This window comes from Clupea harengus, chromosome 10 (genome assembly GCF_900700415.2).
Source record: "Clupea harengus chromosome 10, Ch_v2.0.2, whole genome shotgun sequence".
In the NCBI taxonomy this organism is placed as follows: domain Eukaryota; kingdom Metazoa; phylum Chordata; class Actinopteri; order Clupeiformes; family Clupeidae; genus Clupea; species Clupea harengus.
Window position 1 is genome coordinate 8930518 of NC_045161.1, and position 21701 is coordinate 8952218.

The 21701-nt window shown below is 41.4% G+C and overlaps 2 protein-coding genes across 2 annotated transcripts; both read right to left on the minus strand.

The window, feature by feature from the left end:
- Positions 1-224: 224 nt before the first annotated feature.
- On the minus strand, positions 225-8290 carry LOC105910813 (flavin-containing monooxygenase 5-like). Its single transcript, XM_012839560.3, has 9 exons — positions 8039-8290; positions 5479-5622; positions 4688-4876; positions 4403-4568; positions 3525-3667; positions 2260-2456; positions 1817-2172; positions 1518-1590; positions 225-1124 (listed from the first exon to the last, which is right to left on the minus strand). Exons 2-9 carry the CDS (start codon positions 5608-5610, stop codon positions 707-709), a joined length of 1674 nt encoding a protein of 557 aa, XP_012695014.1. The 5' UTR covers positions 5611-5622; positions 8039-8290; the 3' UTR covers positions 225-706.
- A 7384-nt stretch (positions 8291-15674) lies between these two features.
- LOC105910672 (flavin-containing monooxygenase 5-like) lies at positions 15675-21424 on the minus strand. Its single transcript, XM_042708978.1, has 10 exons — positions 21285-21424; positions 19237-19374; positions 18418-18606; positions 18101-18266; positions 17445-17587; positions 17100-17362; positions 16834-16969; positions 16511-16730; positions 16268-16340; positions 15675-16165 (listed from the first exon to the last, which is right to left on the minus strand). The coding sequence occupies exons 2-10, from the start codon at positions 19369-19371 to the stop codon at positions 15799-15801; spliced, it is 1692 nt and encodes a 563-aa protein (XP_042564912.1). The 5' UTR covers positions 19372-19374; positions 21285-21424; the 3' UTR covers positions 15675-15798.
- Positions 21425-21701: the final 277 nt, after the last annotated feature.

Genomic DNA, 21701 nt, shown 5'->3' on the forward strand with positions numbered 1-21701 from the left:
CGTTTTTGAAAAGCAAGTCAGGATTACCACCAACAGATGGCGTCTTAGAGAGCACAATGGCGATAGAAATAACTTCATTAGCAGATGACACTGTACTGCACCCTGTTGAACCTCATGTGAAAATGTAGCCGTATTCCAATGGTGTGAAAAGAGGTGTTGGCAAATTATCCCTACTGGTTTGTAATTTAGGAGACAAAATGTGATACACAGAAAGACTCATAGTCTAATACATGAATTCTGTGGTACTTTATTGTTAATTGCACATTATTTAAGTTGTATGCTCTTGATATATCAGGAACAATAATATCAAGAAAGAAGTAAATTGACAATTTACACTGCAGTAAATTAAGACAACATTACAAGATAGTGCATCAAGTGGAACATAGGTAGTGTAGTGAAAATAAAACAAACACTTTTTATTCAATTACTGACTCATAGGCTAATAAAAAATAACAATACTGTGGTAAACAACCAATCAAATTATTATTTACCACAATGCAAAACTGTCCAGGATATTGTGAAATCTCATTTGCATCCCCTTTTATAAACCATATGCATTTCATCAGTTTAATCCAGGTATAAAAGACTTAGTACACTTACACTTACCATAAGCATTTTATATATGAAATGCATGAAAAACATGACATGACAGATAAATCAATCCCTCATATTGCATGATATACGACACTTGACACAACACTGATGTCTAAGCAGGCAGGTGTGTCTTCAGCCTGTCCAGTAGCATTATGGGATACTGGAGATACTCCTGGAAGTTGTCTTTCTTATAGATCACAGCCACCACCAATGCAGCGACGGTTGACAGAGAGAGCAGGTGAGCACTAAAGGTACGCCTGGTTTCCTTAGCAGGAATGGGTCGTGTCTTGAGGGGCGCTACCACCCGTTCCAACTGAGTGTAGATTGCCTGGCGGGCCCCCTCCCAATGGCCCGGTCCACACAGGCGGTACTGATAAGGTGTGCAGGGGCCAAACACAATTCTAAGCCACAAGCCAGGGTCCCGTAGGAGCACAGACAGGAACCTGGGCTGCACTCCCACCTGATCAGCCAACTCATCCATGTAGGGAATGTAGTCCACTTGGATGGTGTGCCTATTGGAAGTCACGTACCTAGGTGACAAATTAGTAGTTAAAAGAAGAACATACACCTAAAGAAAGGAAAGGCTCAATAACAAATGAACAAACCAGTTTGTTTATTCTTACCGATTCCCTTTATTTAGTACTTATTATTAGTATTTAGTAGTGTTCCTTTACTAAAGGTAGGATTTTTTTTTTATCTGGATAATATGTTCTGATCAATTCCCAGCAGAATTTGGAATCTTTCTGTCACATAATTGCTATGCTTGTTTTTAACTTCAGTACTGAGTCATGATCATTCATCATTTCTTTCATTTTGACATTCTTCATTGACTTCTGCTCGCGCATCTCTATTTCAAATGAATTTTAAAAGCCATCATGTACACATCTGAGGAAAGATTTCAAGGAGGTTTGAGGAAGGGATACCTCTTGTTCATTGAATCTTCTTTGCACTTGATGTCCTTCATCATGGCACTCATCGAGGGAAGCTTATTCAACCCTTTGGTACAGAAAATATTGTCAACACAAGATGCACAGATTCATTATGATTTATAGAGGGAGGGTCACTTTTAGTGATTTGTTTTTGTTAACATTAGACCTGGTTCAAGTATAGGCCTACTGCTGCAGCATACTGAACACTGCAACTACTGATTTTGCAGCACTGTAACTGAACTGGATCACAACGCACACAAACTTCCATATGAAGGAGATTTTGTAGTGGCTACCTTTAAAGACCCGTGTGGCCCAGCGAGCCTGCATCTCTGAAATGGGCATGATGGCACCAAGAGGCTGAATCAATCCAATTACAGCCAGAGTGGGGTGCTCTAACCCCGGTGGGTAGATGTACTTATACAGAGGGGTCTTGTTCTCAGAGACCGAAAGCACGTGAGGGGGAAGGAATGGGAAGGAGAAGCTGTAGCCGGTGGCAAACACCACCAGATCAATGTCGTGCTCCACGGAGCCGTCGTCAAACACCACGCTGGAACCTTGGAACTCTTTGATGTTGGGCTTCACCTGCACCGTGCCAGAGAGGATACGGTTGGGCAGCTCGTCGTTCAGAGTGGGGTGCTGACTGTAGAACCTTAGGAAAACACAAAATGTCCTTGTTTTAAGTATGCATGTGAGCTTCAGTGAACATTAGTGCGTGGAGTTGCGTTGAGAGCAATACCTGTGCTTGGGCTGCAGCCCGTACATAGCATGGTTAAACCGGCGGTTGAGCTGATTCTCGACAATGCCACAAAAGAAGTCAAAAGGTAGTATCCTCTGGACTGTCCGTGTCATTCTGGTGAAGATCATGTCCAAGGGCATGCCATTATCACCCACTCGATTCAAGACCCAAGCACCACGGCGGGTACTTAGGAACAACTGTAGAGTGTGTGTGTTAGTGTGTATGTGTGTGTGAGACAGAGACAGAGACAAAGAGTTGTGGATTAGTGTTTTTTCTCCTGTAGTGGTTTTCACTACATTTCCATTGAGGCATACTCTATAAATATAATCATAGTTTTGATATGTAGATTTTTTTGTTATTTATTGTTTCTATTTTAAAAATGTATTATAAATTGATACTTTTGTTGTGTGTGATGTTTTTTCTAATGTTTTTTAAGTCACTTTTAACAAAAGCGTCTGCTAAATGCCTTAACCATGACCATGTATACTAGGTGAGACCATATTGGTCTGTACATACCCCGAAGGGATGGGGAAACATGATATTAATGTTCAAGTGTTCTAAACACAATGACTGTTTTGTTGTACTATAATTCTGCCGTTTACTGTTATCTGAATTGAGATTACATATGATTAATGAAGTATTGTTAAGTTTTAAGAACTCCTTAGTGCTATTTGATTTCTTCAATATTTGTTTCAGAAACCTTTGGAAATGGCAGCAGTATCTCGTGAACTGCAACCTGAGTCACAGGATCTATCTAGTTCCCTTTTCTGTTGTGTTTGTTGTTGTTTAGCTGTCATTTTATGATCCTCTCTAGACAGATCACTTATGAAATGTTCACACCGGTCAAAGTGTCCCACAGGATTTACTCTCTGCACTACACCCAAAAAGGATAATTACACCGCTCTTAGAGAAGAACCCATAAGGGGTTCTATAATATATCTTTAAACTTTACAGCACTTCCTCCCTTGTCATGAAGGATATTTTTGCATTAAAGGAGCCTTTGTGAACAAGGTTCTGTGTGCAAAGGGTTTCCAAAAGAGTTCAACAAATAATATTTCCTCAAATGGTTCTAGGCAAAACTATCTGATGGGATGGTTGAATAGTCCTTCTGTCTGAGATAGCTGACCATATGACAGTCACAAATAAATATTCAAATTTAAACTAAATACAGAAAAAAAGGATTGATGTGCATCAAACACCATGAAGCCTTATAGCCGTTATGATGGACATTATTCTGGATGTAACTTGCACAGTGCATTGCTTACCTGCTTGGCCATTCTGCTGAGCTCCACAGCGATGTCACCTCCAGAATTCCCAATGCCAATCACCACCGCCCTCTTCCCACGCCACTCCTCTGGCGTCTTGTAGTCTCGGCTGTGGAAGTACTTCCCCTTAAATGTGTCAATGCCTGGAAGAGTGAATTTGACAACCGCCAGGTTGTATTTAAATCATTAAATTAAAGTAAAGCTAAGCTAAAAACACATTAAGGTCTTGTTTGGGGATGACAGTGTTTTCCATTAAAAAGGTGAATGTTTGGTGCTTTCATCAAAAATCTTTGAACAGTAAATTATGAATGATAAATAATGAAAAATGCAAGAATATGGTACAAAAAGAGGCCTTTCACTAGACACTCCATAGCTTGACCTTACTTAACCTTTTTCATGACTATAAATAGCTGCCTCAAACAACTGCACTGTAACTATGGTTTAACTAATATCCTGCCCTGTATCGAGTGGAAGAAAAACACATCCCTGACCTTCAGACTGACGCAGGTTTACTGATTGTCCTGCCAGATAATAATAAATTAAAACTGACTTAACTTTTATGAAACCTGGATGTGTGAAGAAGAACAGTGACTTTTTCACATTGACTTCCAGTGCAGTTCTTTGCTTTCAAACTACAATACATTCTTACTTCAGTTCATTACTCCTCTGGTCAACCCCAGAAAATTGAACAGAGATAAGAGGACTAGTTGCGAGGATACTGAACACTATAGGGAATTTACTTACAATATGGCCTTAGTCTCTCTCTCGTTCTCTCGTGCTCTCGTGCTCTTGTGCTCTCGTGCTCTCGTTCTCTCTCTCTCTCTATGTATTCATGTTTGTGTGAAGAGCTTTACTATCATTTAAAGATTCTTTATTACCCGGGAAATCAGACAGGGGCAGGCGCGGGTGACAGTGATGTCCAGTGCAAACCATAATTGCATCAAAAACGTTGCTTTCTTTCTTCCCATCCCTGGTTTCTGTCTCTACTTCCCACTGGCCGGAGTGGGAGAAATCAGGCCTCTGCTTTACATGCAGCACCCTTGTCTACGACAAAGAAATTCACCAGCATTAGCTACACACCAGAAGTCCTCTCAATTTACCATTCCACTCTGGACTGTGTTCTTCGCAAAGGTTAAATGCATTCGTTGCTAGGAGTAGCTGACCTGGAAATGGATGTATTGCCGGAGCTGGAAGTGGTCTGCGTACATGTTGAAGTAGTCCATGATGAAAGAGTTGTGCATGTAGTTTGGGAAGTGAGCTGGAATGGGGAAGTCGCTGAAGCACATCATCTCCTTGGAGGTGTTGATGATGACAGAGCTATAGATGCTGGCTCTGTCTGGCTCTGGGTTCTCCTGCAGAGGGAGATACATTGCAATACAGTGTACTGTACAACGAGGGCCCTTGTAGTTCAGAATAGTGGCACAGTGACAAATTCACCCAAACCAGGAGGGTCAGGACCTTTAAACTACACAAAGATCTGTCTTCCACAGCTGCATTATGATTCCCTCTGTCTATTTCAAACCATATATCTGGCAAAGAGGGTGGAGAGAGGCTTTATGTCAGTGCTGAGAGCTTTTCCTAATACTGGCTGACAGGCTGACTACCAAAAGCAAAGCCATACTGCTGCTAGCCTTCGGTAATGTTCAGCCCAAACCACAGTTGATAATAGTAACATTGTTGTCTAATAGTTGTACTGTACCTCTGCCAATAGAGGGATCGTTTATAAAACAGTTAATAAAAAATGTTAGGTTTACTTTGTGTTAAGTTAATGTGTTCATGTAGATGTTAGAAGTAAGGGCCTCTGGATACTGTTGTCAATGGTAGTCTGTTTTTGTTTGTTTTGGCCTAGTCTACTATTTAGTGGATCTGTTCTTATTTGCAGATGTATTCCTTTAAAATGTAATTTCATTGCTCCGTTTCAATAACAAAATGTAAATGGAACAATATTAGATACCTTAAATCTCCACAGTCCGCCAATGTCATCACTGCTTTCAAAGCAGACAGGCTCCAGCCCCTCATCCAGGCAGGACTTAATGCAGACCAGGCCAGAGGCTCCAGCTCCAATCACAGCTACACGCTTGACCATGGTGGATGTTCTCTAAGGAAGTAAGTATGAATGCATTAGAATGGATGTATTTATATGGTCTGTGTCCACTGCACTGACCATAGGCTGTGGATTATATTACACTGTTGCACAATTTACATAACTACCGAAATTGCATATACAGCAGGTAAAATAAGTATTGAACACATCACCATTTTTCTCTGTAAATATATTTCCAAAGGTGCTATTGTCATGACATTTTCACCAGATGTTGGTAACAACCCAGGTAATCCAAACATACAAAGAAACCAAAACAAATTAGTTCAGAAATTAAGTTATGTCTAATAATGTGAAATGACACAGGGAAAAAGTATTGAACACGCTTACTGATATTATTTAATACTTTGTACAAAAGCCTTTGTAGGTAATGACAACTTTAAGATGCTTCCTGTATGGAGAAACTAGTCGTATGCATTGCTCAGGTGTGAGTTTGGCCCATTCTTCCACACAAACAGTCTTCAAATCTTGAAAGTTCCCTGGGCCTCTTCTATGAACTCTGATCTTCAGTTCTTTCCATAGATTTTCAATTGGATTCAAGTCAGGTGATTGGCTGGGCCATTCTAGCAGCTTTATTTTCTTTCTCTGAAACCAATTGAGAGTTTCCTTGGCTGTTCATTGTGTCCACCCTCGTTTCATCTTCATCATCCTGGTAGATGGCAGGCACATTTTTCCATTCATCCTTCCTTAAATTGTGTGACGTTTGCCAGTACCGTATGCTGAAAAGCAGCCCCACACCATGATGTTCCCACCTCCAAACTTCACTGTTGGGATGATGTGCAGTGCCATTTCTCCTCCAAACATGGCGTGCATTATGGCATCCAAAGAGTTTAATTTTGCTCTCATCTGACCAGACTATATTCTCCCAGTATTTCACAGGTTTGTCCAAATCTTGTGCAGCAAACTTTAAAAGAGCTTCAACATGCTTTTTCTTCAGCAATGGAGTCTTGCGTGGTGAGCGTGCATACAGGCCATGGTAGTTGAGTGCATTACTTATTGTTTTCTTTGAAATAATTGTACCTGCTCATTCCAGGTCTTTCTGAAGCTCTCCACAAGTGGTCTTTGGCTCTTGGACAACTCTGATAATTATTTTCACTCCTTTGTCAGAAATCTTGCGAGAAGCACTTGGTCGTGGCCAGTTTATTACAGTGAAATTATGTTTTTTCCACTTTCGGATTATGGCCCCAACAGTGCTAACTAGAACATTCGGAAGTTTAGAAATGCGTCCGTAAACAATGGCATCAGTATGTTTTGCAACAATAACTTTGCAACTTTTACCCATCATGAGATGTTTCTTGTGTGACACCTTGGTAATGATACACCTTTTTAAAGGCCATCAGATGGGACTGAACCAGCTGATATTAATTTGCATTGACAAGGGGCCCGGATTGCTTTCTAATTACTGATAGATTTCAGCTGTTGTCTTGGCTTTCAATGCCTTTTTGCACCTCCCTTTCTTCATGTGTTCAGTACTTTTTCCCTGTGTCATTTCAAATTATTACCGTAATATATTTTCTGAACTTATTGTTTTGGTTTCTTCGTATATATGGATTACTTGGGTTGTTACCAACATCTGGTGAAAATATTTACTGAGAAAAATGGTGACGTGTTATATGTTTTACATGAATATACATCGTTGTCCTTTTAACAGCCAAATTAGATACGGTTTGATTTGTTTTTTACTGATTCACATTTTCGTTATTTAATACAATCCATGATACGAAATGTGCAATACATTCCACCCCTACTGTATAACTATACAGGCTGTATATACTGTACTTCTTACGTCATTCTCTTACCATTTCATATTTATCTCTGCACTTCTTGCACTCTCCAGTCTTTGCACGACTTATTGTGTTTCCATTCACAGCTCCTGTATATAGCCATTCCTCCCTGTATATATTTCTTAGACCGTTGTGCTGTTGTGTTGTGTTGTGTTGTGTTGTATATTTTGTGTAGGTACAATGAGAGCCACTTAACCCGGAGTCCAATTCTTTGTTTCTGCAAACTTACTTGGCCAAAAAACGTGATTCTGATTCTGAGTAGATCAGATGTTGACCTACTTTTCCGCTCACGTCTCTGTTCTTACTCTATTAGTCGATTACTCTGCTTGTTGATAACTTACACACGCATGTGCTTACGCCAAGTTTGAAAAGTTTTGAGGGAGAACACCGTATGTTTGTCATATTTCCACGGATGTGGACATGTAAGATTCTAACTGATAAGCATTGTTTGTACCGCCTGCAGCAGAATCACTTAAAGGTCCACAACACACACATCTTGTGACTGACCGCAGCCCCAAAAACAATTGTCATGAGCTATTTACACATTTCGCAGTCATGCATCCAGGACAGTAACTTGTAAAGACGACTGGTAAGTCTATACCTGCTTACAAAACTGCGTGTTAACTCACCTAGGAAGAGCTTGAGAGTTCTTCAGAGTCCGAAAGGCAAATTCACGGACACGATTGAGCGACTGCATCAGACTACCCTACTCACCATCGTGGGCGGAGTGTCTTGGATGGACTTTGAGATCTTTAGTTAGTGCTTTCATTCATTGTCTCATTGCGCACGGTCGCTGAGGCTACAGTCCTCCAAAATCACGGAAAGCACAGCGTAAAATGTCATTGTTATAACAGTACACCAACAATAAAATGTCATTCTCAGCACCGTGAAATCTACGTAGAATAAACACTAGCATTAACTCTTCACTGACATACTGTTATAATCACATATTTTAGGCAGTCAAGAGAGATTAGCAGTTAATAAAGTACCCTGAACTTTGCACTGTTGTAACTTATGAAGGGGCAATCGATTTTTTTGTTGTACTTTACAGCAACCAGTATGGGCTCACAGCTGCAAATGTGAGCGACACAGGGGCATGTTGTTTAGATTCAGGGTGGGGCTTTTAACCAAAATGAACTCTCTCCCTGTCAAGTCTTGGGGACTTTGTTCATGTTTTGACAGATTTTTGCCACTAGATGTCCTCATTTTACCCTTCTTTTATTTAGTATTTAGTCTCTCCCTGGTGATGAATGTTCTCGCCTGTTCTTAAATTGCGTATTTTCATGTGTTCTTCGTTCTTTGGGGTATTTATAGCGTTTTTTTTGTTGCGTGTTTCATTGATGAGTTCTCTAGTCTGAACCACACTTGTAAGTCGTGTTGGTTTCTGTAAGTTTTTGTAAGAAATCTCAAGTTCTTTTTTTCTGGTGAATTTTGACGTTTTGCCTGTTTGAGCAGATCTGGAGAATTGTTTTGTGATTTTGGACTGATTCTGACCTGTGCCTGTACCTTGACGTTGTTCTGAAGAAGACTGTTTTTGTATTTGACTCAGTAAAAGTGTACTCTGCCTCTGAGTTCTTTTGCGTTTGGATCCTGCGACAGCACTAGAGGAATAAGTTGTTAGTTCCCAGTCTTTCGCTCCAGAGGCCTGGGTTCAGTCCCCCCCGTGACACTCCCACTGAGTGTAGATCGCTTGACAGGCCTCTTCCCACTGGCCTGGCCCACACAGGCAGTGCTGGTATGGAGTACAGGGACCAAACAATACCCTCACACCCAGACTAGGGTCCTGTAGGAGAAGTGGAAGCCTGGGCTCTGAATTCCTGTTCAATATTATCCATGTAGGTGATGTAGTCTAGCTATAGACTGCATGCAGTACAGCCATACCTGTCAAGTAGGCAGTAGGTAAACAGATGCAGTGGGTAAACAGAAATAAATGAAACTGCAGATAAACTTCAGATAGATATCTGTCTAGGAATATGTAGTGTTCTGCCATAAAAAAGTAGTTGTTCCACTACATCTGCTACACTCTGTTGATGTTTCCCTGAGTGTCATCCAGCATCGTTCTCTCTGAGGGTAACTTTGTTAGTCCAGGAGGAAGAATCACCTTATGAGAACATAACATTGTATAGTTTTAGGTTGTTGCTGAAATGTCATTTATCTTTCATTATTTACAGACACTGACTCATATTCAGAGATGGCACTGTGGAAGGAAAATATGTTTGTCAGTTATTTACCTTTGTGTTGATGAAATATGTTTGGGAACTAAATGTAAAACTTGAAATGTAATTGCAAGTAAATGGAGCAGTATACATTTAGAGACAAAGCTTGACATTTAAAATATGAGCACACCTTAGTTGAGCAGTACAGTGGGGCTAAAACCACATATTATTTCCTGGGCCTCTCCCTGTTTGTTGCACAGTATAAGAGAGGGTCTCAGTGGAGAGTGGACTGCTTGTATAGAGCCCTCAACCATCAGGTCTTCAGGCAAGAAGGGGAATTCAGTGTTGTAGCCGGTAGCAAACACCACAACACCCATCTGGTGAAATCTGAAGAATGCAACACTTTCAACATCAGTTTCAAGGTGTGTTAACCATTCTATGGGTACGAAATACCTCATGCTGTTCCGTCTTCAAAGGTCACACTGGAGCCATTTGGTTGCATCAGCTCACAGCCAGAGATGATGCGTCCTTTTGCAGATCATCATGCACCATTGGGTTTCTGAGCAAAGAGATTGTCATAAATAAATGCCAGCACACATGTGTTTTCATCTGAAAGATGTTTGGTGAGGCTCCTTTGTTCTTTATCTGATAACCGATTCCACTAGCCTGCTTTGCCACTCTGCTGGCATCCACAGCGATGTCACCTCCAGAATTCCCAATTCCAAATCACAATGACATTTTTCCCCTGCAGTCCATCAGCACTGCAGTATTCCCAGCTGTGAAAATATCTCCCCTGAAATCCATTCTGCTTAATACAAAATGGACATGGGCTTTTTTGTCATAAATTGATATCAAACATAATTTGTGGCAACAAAACATATTTGAATACCAAATTAAGTAATTGTCTTGGATTTTTTAGGGTGTTTGCAGGCCAGTTATACAAGGTGTGCACAGTGGGCACATCATACGCACAGTGACTTATGGGGTAAGTGTGCTCTACACTGCTGATAAAACAGTACTATAGATTACATATACCTTAGAAAAACATGATCAGCCAAGTCAAAGTAGGGTTAGGTATGACACCTAGCCTAGATATCCGCAGCTAATGATTATGTTATGTAAACATAATGAATAAAGTTACATAAGCTGCCCCTGCTCTGGAAAGGTAGTTTAATGATTTCTTATACACGTCAAGATGTCCCTTAGTTTCAGGGAGTGCACTAGGCAAAAAGTAAATTCTGTGCTTCTGTGGAAAAGTACTGTCTGTACTTCCCTGTACTTCCTGGGCCTCATTTATAAAACTCAACATAGATTCCATCCTAAAACATTGTGCACGCACAAACATTAGAGAGTACGTCTGCATGAAAATATTCTGATTTATAAAACTGTTAACCTGTAAACAATTGTCTTGCATCATAGTCCTCCCAAGGTCATCTCAAAATCATCCATAAATGGCCAATGTAAAATGGCTCATGAATATGCTAACTGTATTTAAACAGGAGAAGTACACTAAGTAAAAATGTACATAGTGAAATGAGCTCTGTATTAAAAGAACTTGTTAAAAAGTACAGCCTACCATTTGGGTATGGTCTTATCATAGACCGCACATCATATGGGGCACTGGGAAACACTTTTTGTTTATTCTCTGTATTCACTATATGAGATATGGTAACTATGTGTGTACGCTTACATATTCCTGTGTTAATGACTGATATAATTATTTGAGCACACAGAGAGAGAGAGAGGGAGCAGCAGGGAGAGGGATGTTGGCCAGACTATCTGGATGATGATGCCACGGGAATATAATCGTGAGAAAGACAGATGTTTCGTCTGAATGTTTTGATGTCAAGGCGACCTAGCTATTCCAGGGGGACCCCTTTGAGGTCTCGGGAAAAGCCTGTTCAGCAGCTAAAATTAGCCACACGGGACCCATCCCTCCTGAAGACTCCTTGATGCATACCCACCTGTTCAGGCACAACAGTGGTGAGCAGAGATTATATTATATATCATTATATATATTAATGTGGTTGATGCTATGAAGCTGACTGTACCTAACATCTGAGTTGACCACGGTCTGTGTTGTTATTAAGCTGAGTCGAACACAGTAGTTAATAATAGTGACAGTAAAGAGTCTCCCAGAGTCTGAGGTCCTCCCAGCGAGTGAGGTGAAATGAGAAGGGCCTAATAAACAGCCTTCCAGCATGCAAGGTTCCCCCAGCAAGTGGGATGAGTAAGGCGAAACTATGGGGAGCCGTCACTGTACACAAGCCAAAGTTCCTGCTGGGTTTATATGGTTAACAAGTATGGGCTAGACGCAGTAGATGGGGAAGAATTAGACAGATGGGCCAGATGGACAGATGTCAAGTTTCCCAAAGGAGATATGCTGAGTTCAAAAAGACTGATAGAAGTGAGAGACATGCAAAGAGAGGCTAAGCTAGTGAGGTGGGAAATGGGTAGAAAGTGTGTAAGGGAAGTGAGAGAAAAAAAGGGAAAGCAAACCAAGTCTTGTTAAGTCTTTGCCAAGAAAAGGAGTGGTCGTCGATGTCACAATTGTCACCAACCAGGCCATTTAGCCTGCAACTGCAGAAAAGGCCCTGAGGGTTATAGGAACCAAAAACAACTCAAGGAATGGCATGATAGGGCCCAGTTTTAGCCTGCTGCTCAACTCACCTACCACCAGAAAGAAGACACAACAAACTGCCTTTAGTCACCATTAACCTTGAATGTGGCTCTTTTCAATAGAATACAATAGAATAGCACAATAGGAAAAAGGTTGCAGAATGTTTTCAAGAGGACCTAAGTGTGTTTGTGTTGCAACCTGACAGACAGTAAAAAAACGCCTTGCCTTTGACAGTACAACCCTCAGTAGCCCAGAAAATTCTATTTGGGAAAGAGGCTTAAAGTGCTACTCTGAGTTTAACAGTCTTCCTGTTGCCCGATGGAGTGAATTTAGATACAGATGTTGTTTTTTGGTCCTAGATGGCCAAGGCCACGACAAGTTGGTCACTAAACATGAAGGAATTATAAGAAAGTATCAGTCTGGTTTTTGCTAGTGAGACTTGGTAAATGGCTATGGCCATGAAGTTCCTGTAATTTGTTTGTGGAACTTTTCAATGTTTTGTGCTGCATGTGTGCTTATGTCTTTGTGTGCTTATGTCTTTTGTTTTCATCTGTTTCTATTTGACTGTCCACCATTGGTTTTGTTCAGCTACTGAAATTGTGATGAAATGCAACTTTGCAACTTTGCAACAAGTAGAAGGTTAAACCTGTGTGGGTGTGCTCTGGGAATTATGTGTGTTGAAACTAACATGTGGTGTAATGGTTAGCACTCTGGAATCCAGCTGTCTGAGTTCTGTGTAGGGTTAGATAATAAACAAGATCTTTAGGGCATGATCCCCTCGCCTGGCGGAAGAGGCACTCTGACTACCGAAATAAACATCTAAATTGTATTTGGATGTTGAACGGGTGGAAGAGGAAGAAAGGAGTAAGGAGACCACCCATTAAAAAAATGTTTTTACCCAGGTAGACCAAATTTAGCTGATCAATAAGACATGTTGAGACCAGTCACTGGCCCAGAGACACTCAAGACAAATAACAACGCTGGAGTCAACAACGACAACAGCCCTGTCCTGATCAGGCTGAGGACATCCCCATGAGCTACTGTCAGATGGACCCTGCAGGTGTGGGCCTGGAAGGGGAGTTGCTGTGTCCTCTGGAGAGACTGCGTGTGTGTGTGTGTGAGCTACACCACTGTGGTTTGCGGCGCCGGGTAGACAACACGCAAGGGGGGCCTCTACTGGTGGTTTAAAAACGTACCTGTCCTACCCACTTCCACAATCATGTTGCAACTAAGCGACTGAAAATGGACTTGTTGAGAAAACTCAAACCAGTTTTGTGTCTTATGAAAGTGATGATGATGAACCTGTTATTCCTGTTGGGAATCAGTTAAGTGACTTCTGAACTAAACCCCTGTCTTAATATCAAATATGGCCACAGTTTAGTGTTCATGTATTGGAACTTGTCAAATGTCAAATCATATTGTTAAGCAATCAAATTATTCTTGATTATATCCAGTTTAATAGTCCTGTTATCATAGGACTGTTCTGTTGAATGTAGAATGGCACACATCCCCACTTACTTTGCTGGCATGCTTCCCAATGCTGCATTTAATTCAGCTTTTGTGTTTAGCAACAGTAAGCAGGTTTGAAGGAGAAAAGCCCCACAGTTTGTTTCGGGGGGATGGGATCAGGCAGGGGAGGCTTGTCGCAAATGGGCAGGGGGCCAACAGAAGGCCATAGCCAGGGGGGCTTGTTTATTGGATGTCCATAAAAATGTAACAACTGCTGTATCATTATCTCACGCTTGTCCTAAGGGTCTGCTGACTGATGTTTCAAGTTCTGAACATCACTTTTAATGGGCTCAAATGCCATGATACAGATGGAACCAGTGGCCATTGGTATGTAAAAATAATGACTTATTATCGTTTGGATGGATGGATCACTAGATGTGCAGGACCTCCACTGTGCTGTGTCACTTAAGTGGTGCAATCCTATTATGCACCTTACACCTCCACAGTCCTCCACTGTCATCTCTGCTCTCAAAGCACACAGGCTCCAGCCCCTCATCCAGGCAGCACTTGATGCAGGCCAGGCCTGAACAACCTGCTCCAATCACTGCTACACGTTTGGTCATTGTCAGCTTGACAGAGAGCATGATTGCAGAAAAAAGGAATATCATTTACACTCTGTTTGAGCATCTTTTGGTTTTGATTACTGTCTCTCTGTGGATTGAGGAAGACGGGTCCATTGTACAAACAATGCACTTTTGGGAGTTTCTTTCATGTTTTTTGATCAGCAACAGTACATTTCCATATTTGTGTATGCTTTACTGTGATAGACAAAGATATCATCACAGTTGACTATGTCTGCTTTCCACTGTCCTTGTTGTCATAGAAAGTGGGACTGGGTGGATTAAATGTGGAGTCGAGTTTAAAAATGAATTACCCCTTGGAAACAAACAATAAATTGTGTCAACTGTGTCTTCTCGTCACACTTCAAGTATTCTTTACATTTCAGTTTAAAACTGCTATTGGCCATGTTTATTTCTGTTTTGTGTTCTGTTTACTTCTTGTATTTTGCACTTATTTCTGTTACCATTTTTCATCTATTCTTGTTTCAGATTTTTCTGTATTTATTTCAGTTTTTTGCACTTATTTATTATCTTTTTTCATTTATTCTTGTTTTGAAATGCTTCAAATGTAAAGCACTTTGAGCTGCATTCTGTGTATGAAAGGTACAAGCATTTGTGTGTACATGTACTAGCTTCTGGCAAAGGCTGATTCCAAGATGCTTAAATGAAATTGGAGCAACTGCCTTGATCAATGACAACTGAAAGGCCTTGTGACCTTGTTCAAATTAAGCATTCTCAAAGCTGGCACATCACTTACCTTTGCACACGTTATACGACAAAGCCTAGAATGACTGGAATACAAATGCTGCAGCATCTAGGGCCAGCAAGTCGCATGGACAGATAGCCCATTCAGTTTAGTAGCCCAGTGGACGGGGCACGACCCAAAGTCCATGAAATAATTTTCCATAAATTATAAAATTGTGCTGTATTTAAAAAATAAAATGCATATCTACAGATGGGGACCATTTACATTAATAAAACAAGCATATTGTGTCCATTCACAGTAACTTTGGGCCACTAGAAATGATTGTCACGTCAATTACTTCCTTCACTCAAGTGTTTTTTATTGAGAACAGTGACGGGAGACCAAAATGAGTCATGTGTCTTGAGGTGCTTGAGAACAAAGCTATGAAGCCAGCCAAGTGACATCAGATTACAAAGCACCCAGAATATAAGGGTTTATGATTATGAGGGGCTCGTTGAAACATGGCCCCAAAAAGTTTGAGAACCCCTGTAGTAGCCCACCAGGTATTCAGATACAGATACAGATTCGATCTGTGTCACTTGCGAGCAAAAATCTGAATTGGATCGTTTTACCAGTAAACATAGCCTAAGTGACTGCATCAGAATAGCCTCATAAATGTGGGTGAAGACAGTGGACTTTACATTGAGTTGAGCTTTTATTCATTGTGGCATCACACACACAACAGTTTCAACAGTCCTTCAATTATACCACACGCAACATAAATTGTTAAAATTGAACATGTGAATGACAGTGCAGTGTTTGGACTAGCAGCTAGCACTTCCTGAAACAGCATTGCTACTTATGTAATAGTAAACCATTTTTTTATGTACATTACAGTAAACAGTAGGCTCACAGCTGCAAACGTGAGAAACACGGGGACATGCTGCTTCGTTTCAGGGTCGGGCTTTGGTAGTCGTCGTGTGCCAAATGGGCAAATCACTCTCTCCCACTGAGTGAAGATCGCTTGGCGGGCCCCTTCCCACTGGCCTGGCCCACATAGGCGGTACTGATATGGAGTACAGGGACCAAACAGAACCCTCAGACCCAGACCAGGGTCCCGAAGAAGAAGTGAAAGAAACTTTGGCTGGGCTCCCACTTCCTGGGCAATATCATCCATGTAGGGGACGTAGTCCACCTGTAACGGATTGCGCTCAGAACAGGCAAACCTGCCAAGCAGGCAACAGGTAAACAGAAATAAAGCGAATTGCAGTCAGACTTTAAACAATTAATATAATACCTTCAATTAAAAAAAAGAATTGTTCCACTACCTCTGATGCATTCCCTTGGTGCTTCCTTGAGTGTCATCAAGCATCATCCTCTCTGAGGGCAGCTTTGTCAGTCCTGGAGTGAAAATAATCACAAGAGCACAGAAATTGATATGGTCACAGATTGTTACCAAATGGGACTAGGAAGACCATGATGGTGCACATTATCTTTTCTCCCCTGAAACTGTGCCCTCATGCTGTGAGCTGATTTCACACTGTCTATAGTCTCGTTGATTCTCCCTGTACCTTTGAAGACTCGGGTGGCCCAGCGAGCCTGCATCTCAGCCAGGGGGATGATTGCTCCCAGCCCATGTATGAAGCCCACCACAGCCAGCGAGGGTCTCTCCAAGCTTGGGGGGAAGACATGTTTGTACAGAGACAGGCGGTAGCCCTCTTTAACCTTCAGGTTTTCAGGCAAGAACGGGAAGTCATAGTTATAGCCTGTGGCAAACACCACCACATCCACCTGGTCAAATTGGAATAATATCAATGTCAGTTTCAAGGTACATTAACCATTTTGTGGACATGAAAAGGAGTTGACCCCAAGGAATGAAATAATAATCCCTCACCTCGTCAACCACTGTTCCATCCTCAAAGATCGCACTGGAGCCGGAGAACTCCTTCACATTTGGCTTTATCACCACACGGCCAGAGATGATGCGTCCAGGCAGATCATCATTGACCACTGGGATCTGAGCGAAGAACCTGGAACAGATACAAACAAAAACTACTTTACCGACTGGTTTGAATTGCTATGGATATGTAGACAAGGTGGGAAGTAGTAAACAAGAGGAAAGTGAGGAACAAAGTAAAATCAGCCTTTCCCCCTTCATACCCATGAGAGGGCTGTAGCCCGTAAAGGTGGTGTTCAAAACGCTTATTGAGCTGTTTCTCCACTGCCCTGGTGCTCCAAGTAGGCATTAGTCTGTGCATGAGTACGGCCAGACGGGCACCGCTCACCACATCACCTGGCGCCCCACCCTCTCCAACTCGTCCTACCACCCACGCACCACGTCTTGTGCTCAGGTACACCTGAGGGGTTTTTGTAGAGCAGTGAATGAGAATTGTGAAGTAGAATACATTGCCAACATCCATCAGGTTGTAACATGTTTAAATCTAAAAAAAAAAAGCAGTTTGGTGAGGCTCCTTTGTTCTTTATCTGATAACCGATTCCACTAGCCTGCTTTGCCACTCTGCTGGCATCCACAGCGATGTCACCTCCAGAATTTCCAATTCCAATCACAATGACATTTTTCCCCTGCAGTCCATCAGCACTGCAGTATTCCCAGCTGTGAAAATGTCTCCCCTGAAATGTCTCTATTCCTAGAATGATGAATACAGAATTAAAAATATATTTTTTATTGAATCTTAACTATGTGCTCAACACAAATATTTACATTTGAATAACAAATGTCATAAATGTGTTGGATTCTGATGATGTTTTTAGTACACTGATAAATGCAAATCATTATGGACTTTAACACACTGAGAAATTAAGTTAGACTGCCCTACACTGCTGATAAAACACTATAAATAGACATGGTCATCATACCGAACAGTATCAGCCTAGGTAAAGTAAAGTATGACCCTCAACCTAGCAGCTAGCCGTTTCTAGCCTGGACCTGTAGTTTAATTATGACAACATTCATGTCTATTAATATGGGTCAAGAGGTGCATTTAGCAATCATTGTCTTAAAATGACTGAAATGAATCAAAAATGAGAAGGTGAAAAAGTGATTCCTGGACTTTAGGAAACTACCTGGAAGTCTGACTGTAAGGTATGCCTCTTCTGAATTGAACGTTTTGAAGCTGACTACCTTTGGCCGAATTCTATACCTTTGAAGTCCTGGAGAGGCAGGTGTGGCCGTGTGTAGTGCCCAGAACAGACCATCACTGCATCAAAGACGTGTCTCTCCTCCTGACCGTCCCTGTTCTCAGTCACCACCTCCCACTGACCTGAATGAGTGAAGTCAGGCCTCTGCCTCACACCGCGCACCGAGGTCTGTACACACACACACACGCACACACACACACAAACACACCCAAGAGAGAAAGAGACATATACAGTTTTTTAACTTTCAAAAACAACCTAATCTATTAACATTAATTTAGTCATTTTCCAAATGCTTTGTGACACAGGCTGGTCCTCTTACCTGGAAGTGAATGTGCTTCAGTAGGTCAAAGTGTTTAGCATAGAGCCGCAGGTACTGCAGGACCTGAGAGTGGTGCATGTTATTGGGAAAGTCAGCCGGAGGGGGAAAGTCACTGTATGCCATCATCTCTTTGGAGCTGTTGACAATGACAGAGTGATAGAGGTTTGCTCTGCCAGGCTCTGGCTTCTCCTGTGTACAAAAGGAGTCATTTTAGTAATTATGTGATGGCTTGCTTATCTCCACAGAGTTAACAACCATACGACACGTGAAACTTAATACAGCACTACTCACCTTCACCAATCGCCTACAGACATCTATGGCAGTCATCAATTTGAGAGGAAATAATGAATTATGTGGGACACGGTGTGCTGTGCCTTTGAATATAGAATGGCAGACTTTCTCACTCTCTCTATGCGGGCAGAGTTCCCAGTGTAGCATTTAATTCTGCTTTTGTGCTTAGTGACAGTAAGCAGGTTTGAAGGAGAAGAGCCCCACAGTTTGCCCCTCTCTCTTTCACTAGAGAGAGAAGGCAGGGTAAGGGGGCAGCAGAAGGCCATAGCCAGGGGAACTTGTTGCTGGATATCCATAAAAATGTAATAACTGCTATATCATTATCTCAATGTTGTTTTGACAGAAAAATAGGGGGTGCACTGACCGGTGTTTTGAGTTCCCTGAACTCTTTTTTCAAAGTGCTCTAATTTACCGATACAGTTTGAGCCAGTGACCACTGGTATGTAAATATAATGAGCTATTATACCAGTGGATGTGCAGGACCTCCGCTACGCTGTTGCGCATGAATGCTGTAATCATGTTAAGTACCTTGAACCTCCACAGTCCTCCAATGTCCTCACTGCTCTCAAAGCAGACAGGCTCCAGCCCCTCATCCAGGCAGCACTTGATGCAGGCCAGGCCAGAACAACCTGCTCCAATCACAGCTACACGTTTGGCCATCATCAGCTTGAGGGAGAGATCATGAAAGCAGAAAAGGGAATATAATTTACTCTCTGTTTGAGCATCTTTTAGCTTTCATCATTGTTTCTCTGGGGAAAATATGCCTGTCATTGGAGAGGAATCCTGTCCTACAAACAGTGCACTTTTAGGTCCTCTTTTGTACTGTTCTTGATCAGCAACAACAAATTCCTATGCTTTGAATATTACACCAAAGAGTACGTAGGCAAAGATGTCATCATGATGGTGAGCTGTGTTGATTTTCCGCTGTCCTTGTTGGCATGGAAAATTGGATGAAGTGGGAAGAGGTGGATTAAATGTAGATGATGAATTAAAAGTGGAATAATAAACTGCGCTTTGGAAACAAATAACAAACTGTGTCAACTGTGTCTATTCAGGCATTGTTTACATTTCAGTTCAAAACAGCTACTGACTTTTCTATGTACCGGTAGTCTACATGGTAATCCATGGCTGCTGGCAAATCCTGTTTCAGATGCCCAAGTTAATAATAAACAAGTACAATGATCAATAGCATGTTTCTCCAAATGAGCACATTGCTTACCTGCACACAGTGGTTAAATGATAATAATAATAATAATATAATAATTCATTTTATTTGTAACGCACTCTTCATTCAGAAGAATCTCAATAAAAGCCTAGAATGACTAGAATACAAATGCTGCAACATCCAGGCACGACACACTGATTACGACAAGGAGGTCAGTGGGCTTGTTGACTGCCCATTGGGATGTTTAATTAATTCAGCTGCCACACATTATATGCCTTCAGTATACTTATTTACAGGTTCATTGAGGGGTTCTCAAACTTTTGGAAGCCACACCTACAAAAACAGTTCTACAGTACTTGGATTCCCAAATAGATAGATAGATCATAACTATGTATGTAAAACACAGCTGGTCTTCCGAGCGCAATGGTTTTGTTTTGAGCACCATTCGTTTGGAAAAGCCTGCCTTGCACAAGTGTGACGAAGTGGAGAAATGTTAAGGCCGCATCCGAGAGTTGGCGGTCTTCCCGCATCAATGCTACACACAAGGTCGAAAGGGAGCAAGGCAGAAAGGTGCTAAACTTGCCGTCACTCTTCAGGGCATCTGTTCCTGCATTTCTAAACAGAGATCTTTTGCTGTGCAGACAAATGGTTCCTAAGCACAATGTGTAATACACTGTCCACATGGATTACCGTGGCTGTGGACATGGTTCCGATGTGGCAATTATCAACAGTTAATAGTTTGTTTCCGCTCTCGGACCCCCACCATCCTAGTATAACTGACCGTGGATATGAAGTAAATAACATAGCATGTTAGCAATTCCTGGAATTACTAAATAATATCCTTAGCGTAGTCTATGGATTCCTAACATCAGCCCCTAAACAGAAGTTGTTCATGGCACTAGAAGGCTCTCAAGATAAAAAATGGCTTGGCCAATTACAGACTTACTTTACGCACTGGTAAACTAAACATATAATACAATCTCAACAAATGCGATTCGATGCGAATAAACCTGTTTCCATCAACCTTAGCTGCAGTCTAGCAATTAATCTCTTATTCGACTTAACTGTTACAAGATGTATGCGCAGTTCAAGAGTTTTATCAGTATTCTCTATTCAAATGGTCAAAATTTGCATTAAAAAGTTCGATGAAAACCCAGCTATTGTAAGCTTCCCTTCGCTCTGAATTAGTTTTCTATTTCTCCCAGATGTCTCTCCAAGGAAAGCCAGTACACAACTAAACGGAGGTAAATCATTGCTATTTTTTGCACACACATTTCATTTTTACCTCCATAACAGCAGTGTTACCCTGCAAAAATATGTATTATCTGAAACGTCAGAGCTAAAAAAAAAATGTTTTGACAAAGGCAAAACGATGGTTAAAAACCAGACAGAAAAGTTACAACAAACTTACCTCACTTTCTACTTGGATTGACTGCGGTGAAAGATTCAATACTGGTGTTTGTTAAACATTGCCTCCTGAGTATCTATCACAAACTCATTAACACACAGTGCAGTGTCTTTAATTAACTTACTCAGAGCACACAGACAACATTTGCATTTCCCTCCAAGTGTTCTTTGACCTTACCTGAGCACAAATATGAACACTGTGATAACTTAGTTCTCAGTTAGAGAGGATTCACTCGAGATGATCACATTCAGTATCTAATATAGGAATGCACAGAGGTTGTAGATAGAACATACATCACTCAGGTTATCTCTACTTGATCTGCTGTCAATGTCTTGACCTCAAGGGTTAACTGTACCTCCTGATGGAGTAGGATGGTATTGCAATAGTATATATGTGAACCAGATAATCAGGATACCACAA